Source organism: Rattus norvegicus, chromosome 15, assembly GCF_021556685.1.
Source record: "Rattus norvegicus strain SHRSP/BbbUtx chromosome 15, alternate assembly SHRSP_T2T, whole genome shotgun sequence".
In the NCBI taxonomy this organism is placed as follows: Eukaryota; Metazoa; Chordata; class Mammalia; order Rodentia; family Muridae; genus Rattus; species Rattus norvegicus.
Window position 1 is genome coordinate 101,722,006 of NC_141548.1, and position 21,356 is coordinate 101,743,361.

Here is a 21,356-nt window from a genome sequence, read left to right on the forward strand (position 1 = left end):
TGTTTGCAGCAAAATGCTGGGTCTTCTTTAGATATCCAGTCTGTTAGTTTATGTCTTTTTATTGGAGAATGATTCCATTGATTTTAAGAGATATTACAGAATAGTGTTTGTTGTTTCCTGTTCTTTTTGTTGTTAGAGATGGAATTAAGTTTGTGTGTCTCTCTTCTTTTTGGTTTGTTGCAAGAAGATTACTGTTTCGCTTTTTCTAGGGTGCAGTTTTCCTCCTTGTGTTGGTGTTTTCCATCTATTATCCTTTGTAGGACTGGATTTGTGGAAAGATATTGTGTAAATTAGGTTTTGTCATAGAATATCCTGGTTTCTCCATCTATGTTAATTGAGAGTTTTCCTGGATATAGTAGTCGGTTTTGGCATTTGTGTTCTCTTAGGGTCTGTATGACATCTGCCCAGGATCTTTTGGCTTTCATAGTCTCTGGTAAGAAGTCTGACATAATTTTGATAGGTCTGCCTTTATATGTTACTTAAACTTTTCCCCTTACTCTTTTTTTTTTCTTTTCTTTTTTTCGGAGCTGGGGACTGAACCCAGGGCTTTGCGTTTCCTAGGCAAGCGCTCTACCACTGAGCTAAATCCCCAAACCCCCCCCCCAACTCTTTTTAATATTCTTTTTTTTGTTTCATGTATTTGGTGTTTTGACTATTATGTAACAGGAGGAATTTCTTTTCTGGTCCAATCTGTTTAAGTTCTAGGCTTCTTGTATGTTTATGGGCATTTCTTTCTTAGATTAGGGATGTTTTCTTCTATAATTTTGTTGAAGGTATTTCATGGTGCTTTAATTGGAACTCTTTGCTCTCTTCTATATCTATTATCCTTGGGTTTGATCTTCTCATTCTATCCTGGATTTCCTGGATGTTTTGGGCTAGGAGCTTTTTCTGTTTTACATTATCTTTGACAGTTGTGTCGATGATTTCTATGGTATCTTCTGTCCCTGAGATTCTGTCTTTTATCTCTTGTATTTTGTTGGTGATGCTTGTATCTACAACTCCTTGTCTCTTCCTTAGGTTTTCTATATCCAGGGTTGTCTCCCTTTGTGGTTTCTTTACTGTTTTTATTTCCATTTTTAAATCCTGGTTGGTGTTGTCCAATTCCTTCACCTGTTTGGTTGTGTTTTCCTATAGTTCTTTAAGGGATATTTTTATTTCCTCTTTAAGGGCTTCTACTTGTTTACCTGTAATTTTTTTTGTATTTCTTTAAGGCAGTTATCTCCTTCTTCAAGTCCTCCATCATCATCATGAGATGTGATTTTAAATCCATATTTTGCTTTTCTGGTGGGTTTGGATATCCAGTATTTGCTTTGGTAGGAGAACTGGGCTCTCATGATGCCATGTAGTCTTGATTTCTGTTGCTTAGGTTCCTGTGCTTGCCTCTCGCCATCAGGTTGTCTCTGGTGGTAGCTGGTCTCGCTGTCTCTGACAGTGGCTTGACCCTCCTATAAGCCTGTGTGTCAGCACTCCTGTAGACCTGCTTTCTCCCAGTGGGTTCTGGGTACATAGAGCTATGTCACTGGGTTACCTCTGGGCACAGGCAGAAACTGGAAGCGTCCTGTCCCAGAGTGTTCCTGTGTTTGTGTGTCCCGAGGGCTCCAGGAGGGTTCCTCTTGGGCTAGGACTAGTGGTCTCCCCCTGAGCTCTCTGAACTGTCTGCACTTATGGAAATCCAGCTCTTTCCTCCAGGGGATTTGGGTTCAGAGAGTTGTGGACCCAGGTCAGCTCCGGGTAGAGGCACAAACCGGAAGGGTCCTCTATATTCTTTCTAAACATCATCCTTACACCTGTGTCTGCTTCAGCAAACTGCTCCTTCACCTGTCGGCCCCTGCAAAACATCATTATCCCCGAGTCTCCAAAGAAACCAGAAATTCCCACTTTACAGGTAGACACTGGAGAATGAGTTTTACTGAAGATGAACGAGCACACAAGAGATAAGAGGAAGAGGGGCTTGCCTGCATGTGAAGGACTGTATGCCATGACTCGAATGAAGTAAGGCAACTAAATGGGACAGGTCTCAGAGAGGTAAGTGAGACAGGCCACAGAGAAGGAAGTGAGACGGGCCACAGAGAAGGAAGTGACACGGGCCACAGAGAAGGAAGTGAGACAGGCCACAGAGAAGGAAGTGAGACAGGTCTCAGAGAGGGAAGTGAGACGGGCCACAGAGAGGGAAGTGAGACAGGTCTCAGAGAGGGAAGTGAGACAGGTCTCAGAGAGGGAAGTGAGACAGGTCTCAGAGAAGGAAGTGACACAGGCCACAGAGAAGGAAGTGAGACAGGTCTCAGAGAGGGAAATGACACAGGCCACAGAGAAGGAAGTGAGACAGGTCTCAGAGAGGGAAGTGAGACGGGCCACAGAGAGGGAAGTGAGACAGGTCTCAGAGAGGGAAGTGAGACAGGTCTCAGAGAGGGAAATGACACAGGCCACAGAGAAGGAAGTGAGACAGGTCTCAGAGAGGGAAATGACACAGGCCACAGAGAGGGAAATGAGACAGGTCTCAGAGAGGGAAATGACACAGGCCACAGAGAAGGAAGTGAGACAGGTCTCAGAGAGGGAAATGACACAGGCCACAGAGAGGGAAGTGAGACACGTCTTAGAGAAGGAAATGGGACAGGTCTCAGAGAGGGAAATGACACAGGCCGCAGAGAAGGAAGTGAGACAGGCCACAGAGAAGAAGGGGTAGATTTGGGAAGGGAAAAGTGAGAATAGTGCTAGAAGAAATACTGAGCTTCAAATAGGAAATTCTGAGCAAAATGAGGTATTTGCATGAACAGGACAAGATTGAAAAAGATGTGTTAAAGAAACAACTTTGTATGAAGGATATTGAAACAGATTATATACAAATGTATATTTAGTCATTAAAATATATTTGTCATAAACGTTTACTTACCTGATCTAGGTTTGAAAGACTATTTGGATCTTGGCTAAGAGCTTGGTACTGGCCCCGGAGCCTGTCACCTGCTGAAATTCTCCTGAACTTCTTAAGATCCACCACGTATAAGGCGCTGTAAAAGGGAACACTCCTTAACAGTCTGTGTGTATGTGGCTCTCCTGCAGGGGTTGTTCATAGCAGCGGAGGACCACACGGGCTGTGCTGTTTAGTTCTGTGGTCAGCCTGGGACAAGCGAGAGTCCCCTGGGGAGAAGGAATGGCAGAGAGCTTGCCTCTAGTAGCCTGTGAGTGAGTCTGATGATTGATGGAGGGTGTCCAGCCCTGTGGTGGTGCTGCCCCTGTGCGGGAGGGTATACAGCCAAGCTGTGGCTCGTGAGCTAGGAAGCAGTGTTTCTCTGCTGCAGTTCCTGTCCAGACTTCCCTTTATGATGGACTGGAAGCAGCAAGATCAAACACACCCCTTTCTTTCTTCCTTAAGGAGCTTTTAGTTATGGTGTTTACCATAGCAATAGAAAGCAAACCAGCACAGGTACCTTAGAACCTAACATATTTCTTTATACATTTGAGTCCAATGTTCTGGTATTTTTGCAGACTTTGCGGTCTTTTAGAACTATGGCAATACATATATATTTTAGGGTCATCTCAAACATTTCCAAGTTTTCATGGAAGTCATACCCCTACAAACCAGTGACTGTTAGAAGACAGCATCTGCACTTGGTTTTGGACAAACCAAACCTACTTCTTGCAGCACTTAGGTGCACACTCCTGAACTCTATCATTTGGTTCCAACTCATGGTTCAACTAAGTACTGGGCAAGGAAAGCCTGCGCAAGTCACCGAGTGTGGGCTGCCTCAGTTTGCATACCTATGACGCAGAGACCGCAGGGTATGGGGATGGCGAGGGAACTCTTATGAGTTCATGTACACCAGGGACTTCACACATGCACACACTCAGCTCTGAGTGTGAATGTACATGCTAGTCACTCATGCAGAGGACACGCACTGCCTTACCTGATATGGTATTTCCTTTTTACGAGATGTGATGCCCAGTATCCCGTCTTCCAGAAACGGTATCCATCCATTTCAGTGCGGCTATCACAGAACGGAGTATATCCGTAAGGAGCTCCATCCAGATCAAAGTCTCGAAGTTCTGTCAGGTCATGCCTCACGATCTGAGGAAGAAGAGTGTCTCTGTTCAGGGCACAGCAGCGTGCACGCTTTCCATGGGAGTTTCCAGTTATCACCTCAGTGCACAGTAATGGAAGGTGGTCTTCCACACACCAGCATACAACGTGAATTTACCACACAGTGGTTTTTCTTCCTTGTTCTTACAAATTAAAAGAAACATAAACTTTATGTTCCTTACCTGTATAACTGTGGTCTTGCCAGTAGGAATACATAGTCATATCATTTATAGGCAAGCTAGTTTATAGAACACGATTTGGGAAGGGGTTAACTATCACTAAAGCGCATGACACTTAGTTCCTCAATGTATGAATGTATATTGGAAAATATGAATTTGAATAATAAAGTCAGTCTTGATTTGAAGAGTAGCTTAAATGAAAACGTTAACTAGTTTTAAGTTTTCATTTTTTTTAAAAAAACATTTATTTAATGTGTATGACTGCAAGTTGTGTCTGTGCCATGTTGAGCAATGCCCACAGAGGCCAGAAGAGGGCACTGGCTCCCCAGGAAGTGGAGTTGTTGACTGTGGGTGAGCCCTCTCTCCAGCCCTGTTTTACTTAATTGTCTCAAGCCTGCTTGAAGAATACTAGTGAAAATGCTGAGCGAAGGTGAGAGAACTTTATGTTAAAATCTTAATCTCTTTGAAGTTTTCTTCCCCCAGACTGAGTGTGATCTTCTGCATGGGTCTGCCTGAGGATGGAGGTCATCCTTCCAGTTTTGTTGGGTTTCAGGGATTGAACAGGTCATGCTAGGTTAGTCAGGCAAGCAGAGCCTTTGCCTGTGGAGCCATCTCCACGGCCCTCAGGAGGGTTTTACTAACTCAGTATTCATGGCAGGGCTTATACTACACTTGCCTTCCCTGCAGTAACGTTTGTACCAATGCTCAAAATCAACCTGGAACAGAGTAATAGCATAGGAGGGTAAGTCATGTCCTTATTTCCTGTCAGGAGCCAAAGGAGAAGCTAAAAACCTGCAGGTGATCTTCCTGAGGTGAGTCTGTCTTGGAATAGAATCTACGATGGATTTGCTCCTACAGGCACGGACCAGGGGAATTCATTTCAGGGAAGATTCCTGCTGTTAATGTGCCTTTCCTGTTGTTATCACATATATAATGCTCACTAGGTACTGACCCACCCTAATGAGCAGATTTCTGCAGACCTATGAAGATGCACTATCTTGTAGTGATGCTATATAGACAAATAGATAATAATTCTATAGAATTCCTGACATGATTCAAATAATTTTAGGAAGAAAGTTTTTAGAAATGGTCTTAGTTGCTAGAAAGATGTAATGAAGTTAGAATCAAGAATAGAATGTCCCCATTCCTCAGAAGAGTAGGTAAAGTCTGTATAGTAAGAAATGCAATGAGCTTTCATAATCACTCTAAAAAGAGAAATAGATTTGGGACAAATTTGTGTTCAAGGAAAAACATTTAGGTCCATCCAAGTATAAAGGCACAGGTGTGTACTATGATAAGGCAAGGCCATGACAGAACTGTTGCTTTAAACTTCTAATGAGTATATTATAATGAAACACTACATTGAACTTAGTATCAACATTCTATCAAACATTTTATCTCTGAGGTGATTTTCTAAAGAACTTTTTGTCAGAGAAAAGTAATAAAGTTGTTGGTATGGCTTGGGGAGCTTGGCCCATCCATCCATCCACCCACCCACCCTTCCACCTACCCACCAATCCACCCACCCTCCCATCCATCCACCCACCCACCCACCCATCCATCCACCCACCCATCCATCCATCATCCATCCATCCATCCACCCACCCACCCTTCCATCCACCCATCCATCCATCATCCATCTACCCACCCACCCACCCTCCCATCCATCCACCCACCCTCCCATCCATCCACCCACCCATCCATCCATCCACCCATCCATCCATCCATCATCCATCCATCCATCCATCCATCCATCATCCATCCATCCATCCATCCATCCATCCATCCATCCATCCATTCATCCAGTGAGCATGTCTGTCTGTCTGTATGTTCGTGTGCAGGTATATGTGTATGTGTGTAAGCATGCATGAATCTGTGTGGAGCTGACTGTGAGTCTGGCCCGGCCAGAGTGTGGGGAGTATGACTATTTGAATGTATATGTGTCTGTGCATATTTGTCTCTACACAGCATCCTAATTATTTTTCTTTCCTTCCTCTCTGGTTCACAAAGAGTTAACCAGCTCAGCCAGAGAGGTTTTTGGCTGACTCCAAGAAAGGAGCACCAGCAATAAATTCTTTCATTTAATCCCCTGCTGTTTTACAATGAAGCACAAAACAGTTTCTCACCTCAGAGCAGCTCAGAAGGCAGGTCAGCTACTAAAACACACATCTCCTAAGACCAAGTCTTACCCTCTCCCTCTGCTGCTGCTCTCCCCTCCCCCACTGATGAGGCTCCCTAACCTCCCTCTCTCTTTGCCTGCTCTATTCCCTGCAGGTGCCCCCCCCCAACACCTCCCAACCTTGTCTTCTGTTTCCAGAGGGTCCAGCATTGAGCTCATTGTCCTCCTGCCTCTCTCTCAAGAGCTGGACTTACAAAGAGATGTTGCCCCACTCACTGCCTATAAACAAATTCTGATAGAGAACTTGAAAATAATGCACTTTTGTCCTTGATATGTAAATTGTACCATGTGCATTTACTTTATACACACTTACACTTACAAGTTAGTGTATCAGAAATTCCGTACATTTTCCACATACTTTCAGGATTAATGATGAAAAGGTCCTGACATGAGCTAAACGGAAATCCATAGCTTTTATAGATACAGGGTTTGAAATTAAGGTGGCTTTTAATTTTTTTCTACCCAAATTTAGAGCCTTTCTTTAAGTAAGTTACAGACATATGGAAACTTGACGGCCTCACTGTTAAATTGTTGATAGTGGGCCCAGGACAGAAGGGTCATGTTCAAAGCTACACTTCTCATCCCAGCAAGACAGCAGCTCAGAAGAAAACGCCCTCACCCCCGCACAGGTGCATGCAACTGTTTTATAACGACTAATACACACACGTCTTGCTTTTACTTGCCAAACTACACGACAATGATGGCTGTTTCAGATAGGAACTGCCATGTCCTACACTTCTTGTCACACCCTCAAGTCTGCCGATGTTCTGCCAGTGTGCTTGTAAGCGCAAGGTACTTAGTGGATATAACAAGTATGTCTTGTATGTTTAAGAAGCAACAGTGACAGTAAATGAGCAATGTGAATCCCTGTGTTCATGTTCAGTTAGATGCAAAGCAAGTTTAGCATGAAAGTAATCGCTCTTCTTACCTGGTCAGCATCAACAAATATGACCTTGTCCACAGCCAGTGGGAAAAGGACGTCGAGGAAAAGGATTTTGTAGCCCCAGATGATCCGCTGCTTTTCGCTCTGTTGGTGCAGCCAGCGGGGCCACTTGTACTGGACAAGCTCGTACTGGAATCCATATTCCTTAGCCATGTGAGGGATCACCTCCTAAACACACACAACAAGCAATTCCGTTCAGAAGAAGCTTACTGTAAACCACTATAAACTAATGGGAGACTGCCTACACACTCCTCGAATAACGTGTTCCCGAACTGAACGTTTGTGTGTGTACAGGAGTAAGAGTGCAACACACAAACCTCCCCTCGACCACTTCCTGTTTGGAACCAGGTGGCAGGTGGATCAGATGCTGTGTGGGGCCTGGGAACCAGGGAACAGGGAGAGGCTGGTCCCAAGCAGGCGTGTGCTCCAGTCATGTTTAACCCTGGACACGTGGTCTCAGAGGCAGCAGGAGTGAGGGCTGCTCCCTGCCTGCCCTGGGCCTGCATGTCCCAGGCACAGGAGTCCTACTCCTGTACTCCCCCCACCTTTGCAGCCACCAGATGAGGTGAGGTAGAGGCGCCAGGTTAAACTCCTCTCCTTATCTGTCCGGTCAGGCAGCACCCGGACCTCCCCAAATGTCAATGAAGCAGTCCAGGCACCAAAGCCCCAGCACACTGACCCCTAAAGCCTCTCTCCACTTCCCAAAGGTTAAAGTAGCCACTGCTCTCCCCACTTAACCTGTTTTTCACTGGGCTCACCTGTTGGCTGAGGTCTCCAGTACCTCCCCTGCCCTCCCTCCTCCCCTGCCCTCCCCTGCCCTCCCTCCTCCCCTGCCCTCCCCTGTCCTCCCCTACCCTCCCTCCTCCCCTGCCCTCCCTCCTCCCCTGCCCTCCCTCCTCCCCTGCCCTCCCCCACCCTCCCCTGCTCTCCCCTGTCCTCCCTCCTCCCCTGCCCTCCCCTGCTCTCCCCTGTCCTCCCCTACCCTCCCCTGCTCTCCCTCCTCCCCTGCCCTCCCTCCTCCCCTGCCCTCCCCCACCTCCCCTGCTCTCCCCTACCCTCCCCTACCCTCCCCTGTCCTCCCCTGCCCTCCCTCCTCCCCTACCCTCCCCTACCCTGCCCTGCCCTCCCTCCTCCCCTGCCCTCCCCTGCCCTCCCTCCTCCCCTGTCCTCCCCTACCCTCCCCTGCTCTCCCCTGCCCTTCCCTGCTTCCCCTCCATAACCCCCTCCAGTTCTTGCCTCCTCAGGGACTGTACCCTCTGGGAACAGCAGGGGAATGGAGCCTAAAGGCAATGTTTGATCATTTATCCGACTTTTTAAATACTGGAAATTTAAAGTATTTTACATATAAAGAATTATTTTCTTAATTCTATAAGGATCTATTTTATCTATGTATTAAAATATTGAAATATGGCTTAGACAGCTGCTGGAAGTAATTTTGTTCATATAAAGTGTACGAAGCAATTAGAAAAATTCAAATATTCAACAATACATATTAAAAAATCCACACAGCACATAGCTATATGCTGTGGATGCTGTGAGTGGCAACCCCCAATACCACCTAAATCGTGCTCCCCAAAACCTTACAGCTTAGAGATGATGGTAGAAAAGGAAATGAAATTGTTGTTCACTTCAGAAGGCAGAGCCAGGGGGGAAGATGGAGGTGAGGACAGAGTGACAGATGAGTGGCCTGTGGCTTTCACAGTGACAAGAGAGCGTTAGCAGTCGGTGAGGGAAGTCAGGTGTCTGTGGAGGTTTTAAGATGACCTAGAGTCACATGTCTGCAGTTTGGGAGCCTAGGAGATGTGTCTCTTGGAGGAAGTATGTCACGGGAGGTGGCTTGCAGTGTTTAAAGGCTTGTGCCACTTCAAGCGGTGACCTCTCTGCTTCAAACCTGTGGCTTACCCTCCTGCCCCAGCCACACCCACTGCTTGCTGCCTTGCTGCTGTAGAGCTGTGGCAGACAGGTAGCTGGTACAGTGACCTTGCGGGCTGGAGGGAGGTCCTGCTACTGAGGAACCGTGTTCTAATGAGAGCGGACCAAAGCCACAGGCACGGGGTGCTGTGCACTTGTCGCTGCTTGCTGTTGCACGAAAGCATCTTCCGAGGGAGAAACGGAGAGAAAAAGCACCTCAGAAGGAAAACACTATTTTGAACAGGCATTATTATTATTATTATTATTGCCACGAAGTGCAGCAAGGTTGCTGTCATCTGTGAGGATGACACGGTGACTGTCACCTCGGTCCCCAGGCTTCCTATCCCCATGCCGCATCTGGTGAACACACACTAAAATCCTCACACTGAAGAGGAAAACCTCTGAAGAGATTACAGTGGCAACAAAGAATTTAGTGTCAAGCGTCAGCCACACTGTAAAGTAGCACCGTGCTCACTTTAAATGTTGGCGAGAGGTAATTCTTCAGGAACCAGAACTTCACTGGTGTTTTGGTGTTCCGCAGAACAGAAAGCATCATAATCCTACGCAAAAGACAAGAAAACAAATCTAAGGTAACCTCCAACCTTTCAAAGGCCTTTCCGTGATGAAGTATGAATGCACACTGTGAATTATGCAGAATTAAAGTGGAACACTTTCCAGCATTATGGCGTTACGATATGCAGTGTGTAAGGATTAAGGATGCAAATGTCGCCAAGCTCCTGTGAGGTGGTCCATACTGAGCTAACGCCCAGCTCTGGCTGTGTCTGCGTGATACACAGGAGGCCTTTCAAGAGGAAGGGCTGGACATCCACCATATGGCTGCTTTATCAAGGCCTCTCAGCAAAGAAGAGTCAAGCACCCTGAAAGTACTCTTCAAATCATCAGGACCATAATTCAAGTATTTCTGAGGCATTCTGTGTGATCCTTCTATATAAACTCTGAAAAATACTCTTTGAATTTTGAATACTATCTTCTTCTCCTATCTGACTTCCTTCTTTTTGCAAATATGATATTCCTTCATGGGGAAGGGAAAATTTACTGTATATATTTTTCTTATTTATCATCTTGTTAAATACAATGCATTTTTCTAACATTAATGAAAACTATTCTAAATCAAACCAAACAAACTGTGAGTGTATTTTAAAACTTACATGTAAGAAGCGATGCTGACTAGTGCATGCGTCGGTAATATTTATTAATAAGAAGAACTTACGGAAACAGTGCACTTGCTCCTTTAGGGGCCTCTGGCAAAATGTATAAGTAACGATAATAAGGCCGGAATGAGGGCAGGCTAATACCATGGCGGGAACAGGGAGAAAGCTCACTTCCTTTGGAAGTTCATTCTTTCATTTTGTTGAATTCTGAGCTGCGTGGATGTGTAACTTTCCGACAGTCTTAGAAACTGTCACTTACCGTAGAAACCGCTCATATAAATGGCCAGAGGCAACTGAAAAAATGTTTAGGATGTTGTTGTCCTTTCTGCCATCTTTCTGCAGACTTTCTGTGAAGCTTGCAATAAAAACACAGGACGGTGGATACACTTAGTGCATCATATATTACAAGTGTATACATGTAAACAATATGCATCAAAGTACTATTATATTAATAACCATCTGTGCTGACAACCACGAGATATTTATATTAAATGTGATGGTCTCATTTGAAGTTTGACATGGGACGAAATCAAACTTTTTCCATTCTCCATATTTAGGTGATACTTTGTGACTTCTGAGGGCTCTTGAGAACCGAGAATGGAGTACGGAGTACGGCCTGCCATGTTCGTACCTCATGTACTGGATCCTAAATGGGATTGGTACTCTGGGAAGACAATTCAGGAAGCAGAAATGTTAGTTATGGACAACAGGGTTTCTGGGACTAGAGCAGGAATGTGAATGTTGGTCACGGGGCACGCTCGCTCCTCTAAAACATTATTTAAAAATGCCTACAGAGGTTGAGAAAAAGATTCAATCAATGGGCATGGTGCCTGCTCTGCTCTATGAAGACCTGGGCTTGGATCCCCTGGCCAGGTAAAGCAATGGGATCCCAGGGTTGGGCAGAAGCGAAAGCAGAACCTGGGGGCTTGGTGCTAGCAAGTCTGACACACAGCGAGCTCTGGTCAGTGAGAGACCCTGCCTGCCTCAGAAAACAACCCTGATACTGATGGACAGAGTGTGACTGACTCTGTGCAGATCTAATATCACACACAAAAGTTACTACTTGGTGGGCTGGAGCACGTCCTGCTTCTCTATTGAGTTCAGTTCCCAGCTCCCACACTGGGTAACTTACAATCACCCATAACTCCAGCTTCATGGAATCTGACTCCTTCCTTCTGAGAACACTGTACACCTGTGGTGCATGCACGCACGCGCACACACACTCACGCACGCACACACACTCACATACACACATACACACACTCGGGAGCATGACACACACTCCTTTTTTTTAAAAAAAGTGACTGCTTAGGAAGATGGCCATGAGTTCAAGGGCTGCCTCTGCCACACAGTGAGTGAGAGAACTTGTCTGAAAAGAAAAAAATGAGTCTCAGAGCCAGAGAGGACGGAGGACACTAAGAGAGCAGACCGCTGATTCAGCAGGGGCAAAGCTCACAGTTCACAGAGTTCACAGAGGGGGCGGCAGTGGCACACAGCCTGTGTGGGTCTCTGTGTGTGAACGAGCGGCTGAGTTCCTGTGTCTGCTCTTGGGCTCTTTTCCCGGTTGTTTGTTTTGTCTAATTCCTATGTGTTAGGTTTCTGTTTTATTATTATCATCCCCCAGAAGCCTGTTTGTTTTCTAATGAGAGACAGAAAGGGAGTGGCTCAGATGGGAGAGGAGGTGGGGAGAGACTGGGAGGAGTAGAGGGAGGGGAACCATGATCCGAATGTGAGGAGAAAAACTATTCCAATCAAAGGAAACAAACAAACAAACAAACAAACAGAAAGCAATGAAACCAGATAAGCAAACAAAAAATGCAAAAAAATTCAAAAGAACTGAATGAATTAATGTGGGATATCCATTATATATATTGAATGCTGATTATTTTATATAACTCAAAAATCTAAGTTTTATATAAGTATATTACTGATAGTGACTGAGATTTGAAAAGTACTTCTTTTATAAAACATGTTTTTCTTGGGGTTAGAAAGTCATATCAGGGGCTGGAGAGATGGCTCAGTGGTTAAGAGCACTGACTGCTCTTCCCGAGGTCCTGAGCTCAATCCCAGCAACCACATGGTGACTCACAACCATCTGTAATGAGATCTGATGCCCTCTTCTGGTGTGTCTGAAGACAGCTGCAGTGTACTCACATACATAAAATAAAATCTTTAAAATGAAAAAAGAAAGTCATGTCAGGACAAGAGCACTGGCTACTCTGGCAGCAGATCCAGATTCAGTTCCCAGCATCCACATGGTAAGTGACAAGTGCCTGTGACTCCATCTCTGGGGACCCAGCACCTGCTCTGGCCTTTGCAGGGGTCATATAGTGTGCAGATATACTAGGGGGAAGCACCCACGTGCATACAACAATAACAGTAAATTTAGAAATATTCTGCAACCCCTTTTCCTGTAATTTCTGAAAAGAGAGTGGCTACATGGGAGAGTAATACAATTCTAGTTAACATAGAGTAGGCCATAGAAAAAGAGACACGAATTGGGCCAAATCCAAAATGGTGGAAGTGCTTCTAACTGCATGACAACAAAATTTATTTAGGATGTTCAATCTATTTGGCTTAAAGTTTCTTATCTTTGATCAAGATGACCAAAAGTTTACATTTATAAACTCAAATAAAGTTCTGTTCTAGTTAGCTTTAACTGTAAACTTGTCACAGACTATAGTCATCTAAGAACAGAGTCTCAATTGAAGGACTGGCCTGTGGGCATGTCTACGGGGTACAATCTTGATTATTATTTGATATAAAAGGACCCCACCCACTGTGGGCAGTGCCATTCCTCACACTGGAAGACCTGAAAGGCTGGCTAACACGAACACAAAACGGCAAATTGTGTTCCTCCATGGTTTCAGCTTCAAGCTCCTGTGTGAGCTCCTGCCCTGCTCCATTCATGATGGACTATGGCCTGGCAGTGCGAGGAAGGAGCCCTTCCTTCCTCAAGTCTTGATAATGATGTTTCACAGCAACAGAACAAAATGAGAGAAGGTTCACATTTCTACAACAGACTCTCCATAAAATTGATCTATACCAAACAACTTCCTTTGTAGCCTGCCTTCCTTTCCCAATCTAGCTGCAAGTTGGTGTTTTTGAGGAACCACTCTTCCTCCACTTTCACTGTAGGAGGTCCATGTGGGACAGGCCTGTTCTAGGCTCTGAAGGACAGCATCTGACCCAACCATGGACAGTTGAAGGATGCAGTTCAGCCTGGGAAACCTGGTGATGGTTTGGCACTGGATTAGCTGTGGAACTTTTGTTGGTATTTTAGCAAAGAGCTAACTGCTCTCCACTGGACAGTAAAACTTTATTTTAAAAAATCTCCCTGGAAACAGGAGGCAGAGGAGGAGGAGAATTAAGAGATGGACAAAGTTTCCAGACCAGACCATCAAATGACACTGTCATGTCTAGACATAGTATTGGATTCTATGAACCAAACCTTCTCTTCCTGGTCACCCTCTTGCCCCTTTGTGGTGCTGGAGATTGACCTGGGGCTTCACACATCCTAGGTAAGCATTCTACTGCAGAACTACACCCAAAGCCCTAAATTAACCTCATGCCTCACACACGTCCTATCACACACCATGTGACAGCCATGCTGGACGACCTTCTGCTCTTTGAGGATCACACCTACTGTTTCTTCAACTACCAAGGTACCTTCACTCTACGTCGACCTGTGAACATCCTCTTTCCTGTAGGAAGAGTCTTAGCCATACTCTGGGAAGTCTTTCCTGCGGTTCCTCCAGCTGGAGATACATGTATGCACACATGCATGTATGTGGAGTCAGGGAGCCATGGGACCCGGAGGAGTATGCCTGGAGCAAGAGTCGGGTGGTGGTGTGTACAAACCCTGGAAATCTCATCCTGAGATTGGCAGGAGCAGGATTACCACCCCCACTTCAGGCTTGCATGTTCTGGTGCACACAGCCTGGTGTCCCCACCTTTGCCCACTGGAGGAGGTCACAAAGCCTGGTACCCAGGTTAAACTTCTGTATAGTTCTTTTTTTTTTTTTTCTTTTTTTCGGAGCTGGGGACCGAACCCAGGGCCTTGCGCTTGCTAGGCGAGCTCTCTACCACTGAGCTAAATCCCCAACTAAACTTCTTTTCCTCTTATAAGGTCATGTCCAGAAGCACCTGAAATTCCTTATGCAGATGAGGCATCCCCAGTGCTCTGGCCCAAGCCAATGAATGATGTATTCTCACCCCAACAGCAGCAATAGCCCCTACTCACCCCTAAAGGTTTAAACAGCCTTTGCTTTCTCCATTAAAATGAGCTGCCCACTGAAACTGCCTCCAGAGTGTATTGCTGTGCTCACTGCTGCCTGAGGGCTCTCAGAACCTAGCTGTCTATTCTTGCTTCCACTCTCAAGGTCCACCAGTCGTGATCTTGGGTACACACACACACACACACACACACACACACACACACACACACACACACACACATGTTTTCAGCTATTTTATAGCTCCAGGTTTTCCTTCTGTAAATGCCATCAATCTCTGGGTACTTTATGCACGTACACACTGTGCTCTCACTGCTCTCTTCTCTTCCTCTCACCCCATCAGCCTCTCTCCAGCCAGCTCCGGGTTTTATGTCGGCATTTATGTCTCTCTCTTACGGCTCCTGGCAGAGGAGGGAGAGTCTGTGCTTTATTTACTTAGATCTTTGTTACCTGCGAGTTTCCTCAGTAATCAATCAAGTTATGTCATTAAAGTATTTCCAGTTATTGATAATTGATAATTACCTTTTAATTGAATCCCACATGCCTCTATCTTCATGTTTATCAGCAAGGACATCTTCTTTAATTTTACCTGATTTTTTCTTTACCTGGATAACATGGCGAAGAGAACATTTAGAATTTAACTGGTTAATTATAAACTATGCCATATAAAACAAGAAACCTTTAGAAATTCATCAATTCTGCAGAAAAAAATTGCGTAAGAAACGGTAGCGACTTCTGTGCTGACAAACACACTTCCGCTTGGGTCTAAGATTTTACCAACTTACTACTGGCTTGAGAATTATTTATTCTTTGTAATGATAGTTCTCCTTCCTCTTCCTGTGGTAATACCCTTTTTTATTTCTCTTTATTTTTCAGTACATTTGCAACAAACACTCTTAAAACCCTCTCCAACAACTTTATCAGTTTCGCGCACACTATGACAAGTGTGCTAATAGCTCTTCCTTCCTACTCTCTGACTCTCACTTTGGTATTTGCAGACAAAAGAAATATTTCTCTAGTTAAGTAAAATGTAATTATCTGTCTTGCATTTTGCTCTTTCCACAAGCACATGCAAGCAAGCCAGTACATTATTTTGTTTTTAAATGTTATTTATGTGTCTGTATGCGAGTGTATGCATGCGTGTGTGCTTGCATGAGGTTATACATGCATATATATACATGCATATATACATATACATACACATACACACACACACACACACACACACACACACACACACACACACACACACATATATATATATATATATATATATATATGCGCCACACCCTGGTAGTTCACCCAGAAGGCCAGCAGGCATTGGATAACCTGGAACTGGGAGTTAGGACCAACTGATGTGGGTGCAGGAAACAGCTCCCAGTTCTTTTGCAAGAGCACCAAGTGCCTTTAACTGCTGGGAAGTCTCTCTAGTCTCCAGTCACCGAATTTTTAGCCTTGGTGTTCTATTCCTCAGTTTCAAAGGCTCTCTTTAAAATACAAACCTAATATCACATAGATTTCTAACCCTGCTAGATTTTTAAAAATAGGAATCTATATTCAAGGATGCTTATTATTTATGTAAGCACAATCATTTCAGACCCTTTATCAAGAATTCTCATATGTGGAATCTGAATGTGACTTTTTTGTTTGTTTTTTGTTTTTGCCATGTGCTGGCTTCTAGAAAAATCTGACTTGCAGTTCATTGTAATCTTATTCCAGAAATGTATGGATATTTATGCCAGATAGCTGTATATCACATGCATCAGGCTTTAGTTTAGTATCAGTTGAAGGTTAATAATTCCCTGGATTATTTGATGATAAAAATTTGGGCTAATGAAAGAAATTTATTATGTCTCACCCTTATGCTGATGAAGTAGTATTATAAGAAAATATTACTTTATATAGGTCTTGTATTTTAATTTGTATTGGCCTCAGTGTAAACTAAGTCAGAATGGCAGCTCAGGTGCTGCATGTCCTGGTGAGCAGCGCCCTCCTCATCAGGGAGCTTTGTGCACGCTACCCTCACTGTCAGGTCCTCAGTCTGTCAGCCACATCTCACCAGTTCTAAGCAGGAGTTCACTCACAGGAGGAACTATGCTCACCACGGTTAAAAACTCCTTTTCATTTCCCCTCCATTCTCCCTCCCTTCCTTTTTCCTCCATCCCTCGTCTTTTGATAACAAGGATAATATTAGAATTTAAAATATAAACCTTTCAGAAGAGGAGGCCATACAAGAAAGGGCAAAAGTGCAGCTTCCTACAACTGCAGGGGTGCGGTGCCTCTGCCTCTGCCTACAACTGTAGGGGTGCAGTGCCTCTGCCTCTGCCTACAACTGCAGGGGTGCAGTGCCTCTGCCTCTGCCTACAACTGCAGGGGTGCGGTGCCTCTGCCTCTGCCTACAACTGCAGGGGTGCGGTGCCTCTGCCTCTGCCTACAACTGCAGGGGTGCGGTGCCTCTCCCTGCCTACAACTGCAGGGGTGCAGTGCCTCTGCCTCTGCCTACAACTGCAGGGGTGCAGTGCCTCTGCCTACAACTGCAGGGGTGCAGTGCCTCTGCCTCTGCCTACAACTGCAGGGGTGCGGTGCCTCTGCCTCTGCCTACAACTGCAGGGGTGCGGTGCCTCTCCCTGCCTACAACTGCAGGGGTGCAGTGCCTCTGCCTCTGCCTCTGCCTACAACTGCAGGGGTGCGGTGCCTCTGCCTCTTCCTACAACTGCAGGGGTGCGGTGCCTCTGCCCTGCCTACAACTGTAGGGGTGCAGTGCCTCTGCCCTGCCTACAACTGCAGGGGTGCAGTGCTTCTGCCCTGCCTACAACTGCAGGGGTGCAGTGCTTCTGCCCTGTCTACAACTGCAGGGGTGCAGGCATTTGCTCACATTCACATGCCTCGATTGTGAAACAGACACATGTAATTAAAAATAATACATCTTTCAAAAGGTTTTTGTTAAAATTCTATGTCTATATTAAAAACAACATAAAAGTTCTGTGAGGTGGTTAATGAGGGAGGGAAAGGGACAAGGGACAGAAGATTCTCAGGTAACAGAGGCAGGAGGACCTCATTGAATTTAAGGTCAGCCAGGGCTACACAGCAAATTATGCACTAGCCAGGGCTATATATGAGACGCAATCTCAAAACCAAACCAAACCAAACCACCAAACCAACCGAACCAAAACAAACTAAACCAACCAAACCAACTAAACCAAAACAACCAGACCAAACCGAACCCAACCAGCCAGAACAATACAACACCGGTTCTCTGTCCCTAAGGAACAAAACGTTATCTTTTCTTTTCAGGGCCAACCTTTCAACCTGTGCCCCTGGCTCACCCACAGAGGCTGATGTGCTGCCCTATCTGGTTGTAGAAATAGTAAATATTCTAATATAACAAAATCTACAAAACAAACCCCATTTATTTTGTCTGAAAGCTCCCCTTCATAGCCTTAACGTTTTCTTCTTTCTGCTGAGTTACGACGCAAGAATTCAGGAAACAAATTTTTAGTTGATATAAAAACCAAATTAAGAGGAAAATGGTGCTCATTAAGGTGTATAAAGGCGTCAGCCTCACATACCTGCACTTTCAGAATCTTGCTCTTGAAAGTATTTAACACGACAATGACATTGCCTACGTCAGTCTCAGAGTCTGCTCCTTCATGCCTAACGCAGAACACAAATGTCCACAGGTTACTCAAGAAGACATTATAATTCTGATTATATAAACAGTTCCTTTACAATAAAATTGTTTGTGTCATATGATCAATTTATATATACTAAACTAATAAAATTAGATAATTAATTAAGGTTTTATTACTAGAAATTAAGATTATCTGTCAAAGCTTCAGTATCACAGGGTGAGTGTGGAATCCATGATTGGGGTTGGTGTTAATAACAGCTGACAGGGGTTGCTTCAGAGAGCAACAGATAGGGGGTGGAGGCTGCTGCCTATGGCAGCTAATGATTAGGGACATGAAAGGGGGGAAAGTTACACGCACACGCACGCACACACACACACGCACGCACGCACACACATACGCACACACTGGGTGATGAAGCAAAGTGGACTCTAACAACTTTATTGTTCTTCTTAGCATTTTATACTACCTAAGACAGAGTTTTCTGTGTAAGAAGAAAATTACCTCATAGTCACAAGTTACATAGTCTCTAAAAACAATCACTACAAAAACATAGTTTTCAAAAATCGATTAAAATCATTACATAAAGGGAAATTACAGCAGGTTTATTTATTTATGTATTCTTCTTTTGAAGCTTACACTTAACTAAACATTTTCCCATCTATCTTTTTTTCACAAGTTTGACCTAACCCTAAAGCAAAAATTCTTTTGTCATTGATGAACAATGTTTAAGAAGCAAAGTCTATAGTAGCAAGTTTTTCCTATGCTTAGCTGACAACAAGTTGTATTTACCAAGAAATAGGTCATCATCTATCATACATCTTATCTTTGAAGTCTTGATCAGTTAAACTGACTAATCATCTCTTCTCTGCTTTGAATAATCATAATAGAATTATTTACTCTTTATTCATAACCTTCCTCTTTATGGTGCACGGCAGAAACTTGTTACCACATCTTTATCACAAGATCTAGGAACTCAGGACCAACCTAGAGTACATGCTTTCTTTAGTCATTACCTTTTCTCCAGCCCATTTTCCTTGCTACTACAACTGTGTGCTTACGACGAGAGCTCACTCTACTCCTTTTTCTACCTCATGCAGCTCTTGCCATTCTATGAGGAAGGGACACACTTCATTCTAGATTCTAACTTTAAACTTTCTATCAACTACTGCTGTAACATCCCAAGATTAAATTTAAATCAAATTAACTTCCTAAAACTGCTTATATCAAATCAGGCATTCCATAAAATCATCAATTTATCTCAACAGTGTTATTTCAAGCATTTCATCTGTATGTTCATCTGCAATAAATTTGCCCAACAGAGTGGACTGTCTAACCCAAGAAGTAATCACACCAGAAGTTCCTCATTGCCCATAGTGGTGGAAATGTGCAGTATATTATGAGAATCTAGCAGATACTGCAGGAGTCTAAAAACATTTTTTATTAAAAAATTAAGTTTCTGTTTTGACAGTTTCACATATGTACTTACGACATCCTTGTTACAGCTCTCTTCTCCTTTCCTTTAGTAGCTCACTTCTTCCCCACCTGTCCCTTTCTCAGATTCATGGATTTAGGTATTGCTGTGTGACCCTGTGAGACCTTTGGACTGGGAGTGTCCACTGGCACCTGGTGGGGTCATCTGTGCCTATACAACTGACACAATAGCTCGCCACATCCCTGAGTCAGTAGAAAGAATTCAGCAGTGTGTGGTAAGGTTACGGGGCTCCTCCATTCACACGCAAGGGTTGACGGGCTCATTTGTATATAGATCTGGCTGTTGAATGTTCGTGACTGAATGATACATGTCCCCCACACACTCGTGCATGGAGTGTTTGGTCCCAGCTGGGGGTGCTGTTTGGAGAGGAGGTGTGCTAGAGGCAGGATGCCACCGGGAGCGACTTTAACAGTTTACAGTCTTACGCCTCTTCTAGTCAGCTCTATCAGTTTCATGTTTGAGGACTGCAGAGAGAATCTCTTATAAGCATCATCTGTCAATAAAAAAGCCTATGGCCGATGAACTGAGGCAGGAAATGGGAGGTGGGACATCCAGCAGGGATAGAGAATCTAGGAAACAGTTAGAGGTATGGGAGATCCACCAGACCTCTGAGGACATAAACCAGCAGGTAGCTCAACTCAGGAAAGAATAAAAGCAGGTTTGCCCCAGGAACTCTCAGGAGCAGAAGACAAGGAGAGGAAACCAGCCACATTGCTGAACTCAGGTTAGAATAAAAAGGATAACAAGTTGAGAGCAATCAGAGACGCTTATGGCCTGACATTTATTAGTAAGTGATTAGTCTCAGAGTCGCTTTTGTTGAAAACTAGGTGGCCGGGAGGAAAACATGGGTTTCCTGTACTTTACAGAGGATGAGGAATGGGTTCTCAGCTTCTACTCCAGCGGCTGTGCCTACTCTAGCTGATGTGCTTCCGGCCATGTTGGACTTCTATCCCTTAGAACTATAATCCAAAATAAACTTTTTCCCCTAAGTCTCTTTTGGTCATGGTGTTTTATCACAGCAACAGAAAAATAACGAATAACTGAACTGCTCAGGAGATGACATGCCATAGGCTTTCTCCCCACCCCTGGCTTTCATACTCTTTCTGATTTCCCTTCTGCTATGTTATCTGGACCTTGGAGGAGATAGCATAAATGTCTTACTAAACTTTCTTTTTCTCTTCTTCTTTCCTCTTCTCTCCTCTTTTCCTCTTCCTCCTCCTCTTCTTCCCCCTCTTCCTCCTCTTCCTCCTCCTTGGTGGTGTCGGCGGCAATGGCTATTCCCTAGACTCTCTTGCAGCTATGGTTCTGGCTGATGATGCTGAACAGACACATACATTTTCAAAGGGCCTAGAACTTGAAGGGGGAAATATGCTGATGTTTTGCTAATTTTTTTCAATAAGCACAGCCACTGAGACATGACCTTTTACAGAAAATCTTATGGTTCATTTGCTTAGCTCTGGGCACAGAAATCCAGCTGGTGTATATCATGGTAGTGTTGGCTTCTTGATTTGTTATTTTGGAATCATGGAAAGGCGGTA

The 21,356-nt window shown here is 44.4% G+C and overlaps 1 protein-coding gene across 3 annotated transcripts in view; it reads right to left on the reverse strand.

Moving 5' to 3' along the window:
- The window catches only part of Uggt2 (UDP-glucose glycoprotein glucosyltransferase 2), a 159,552-nt gene that overhangs the window by 18,869 nt on the left and 119,327 nt on the right, over nt 1-21,356 (reverse strand). For all 3 annotated transcript variants that reach the window (NM_001433035.1, XM_087586273.1, XM_087586276.1), the window contains 7 exon segments: nt 2,891-3,005; nt 3,903-4,063; nt 7,362-7,544; nt 9,763-9,847; nt 10,719-10,814; nt 15,217-15,299; nt 18,264-18,348. In NM_001433035.1, the coding sequence (NP_001419964.1) occupies nt 2,891-3,005; nt 3,903-4,063; nt 7,362-7,544; nt 9,763-9,847; nt 10,719-10,814; nt 15,217-15,299; nt 18,264-18,348 (808 nt within the window).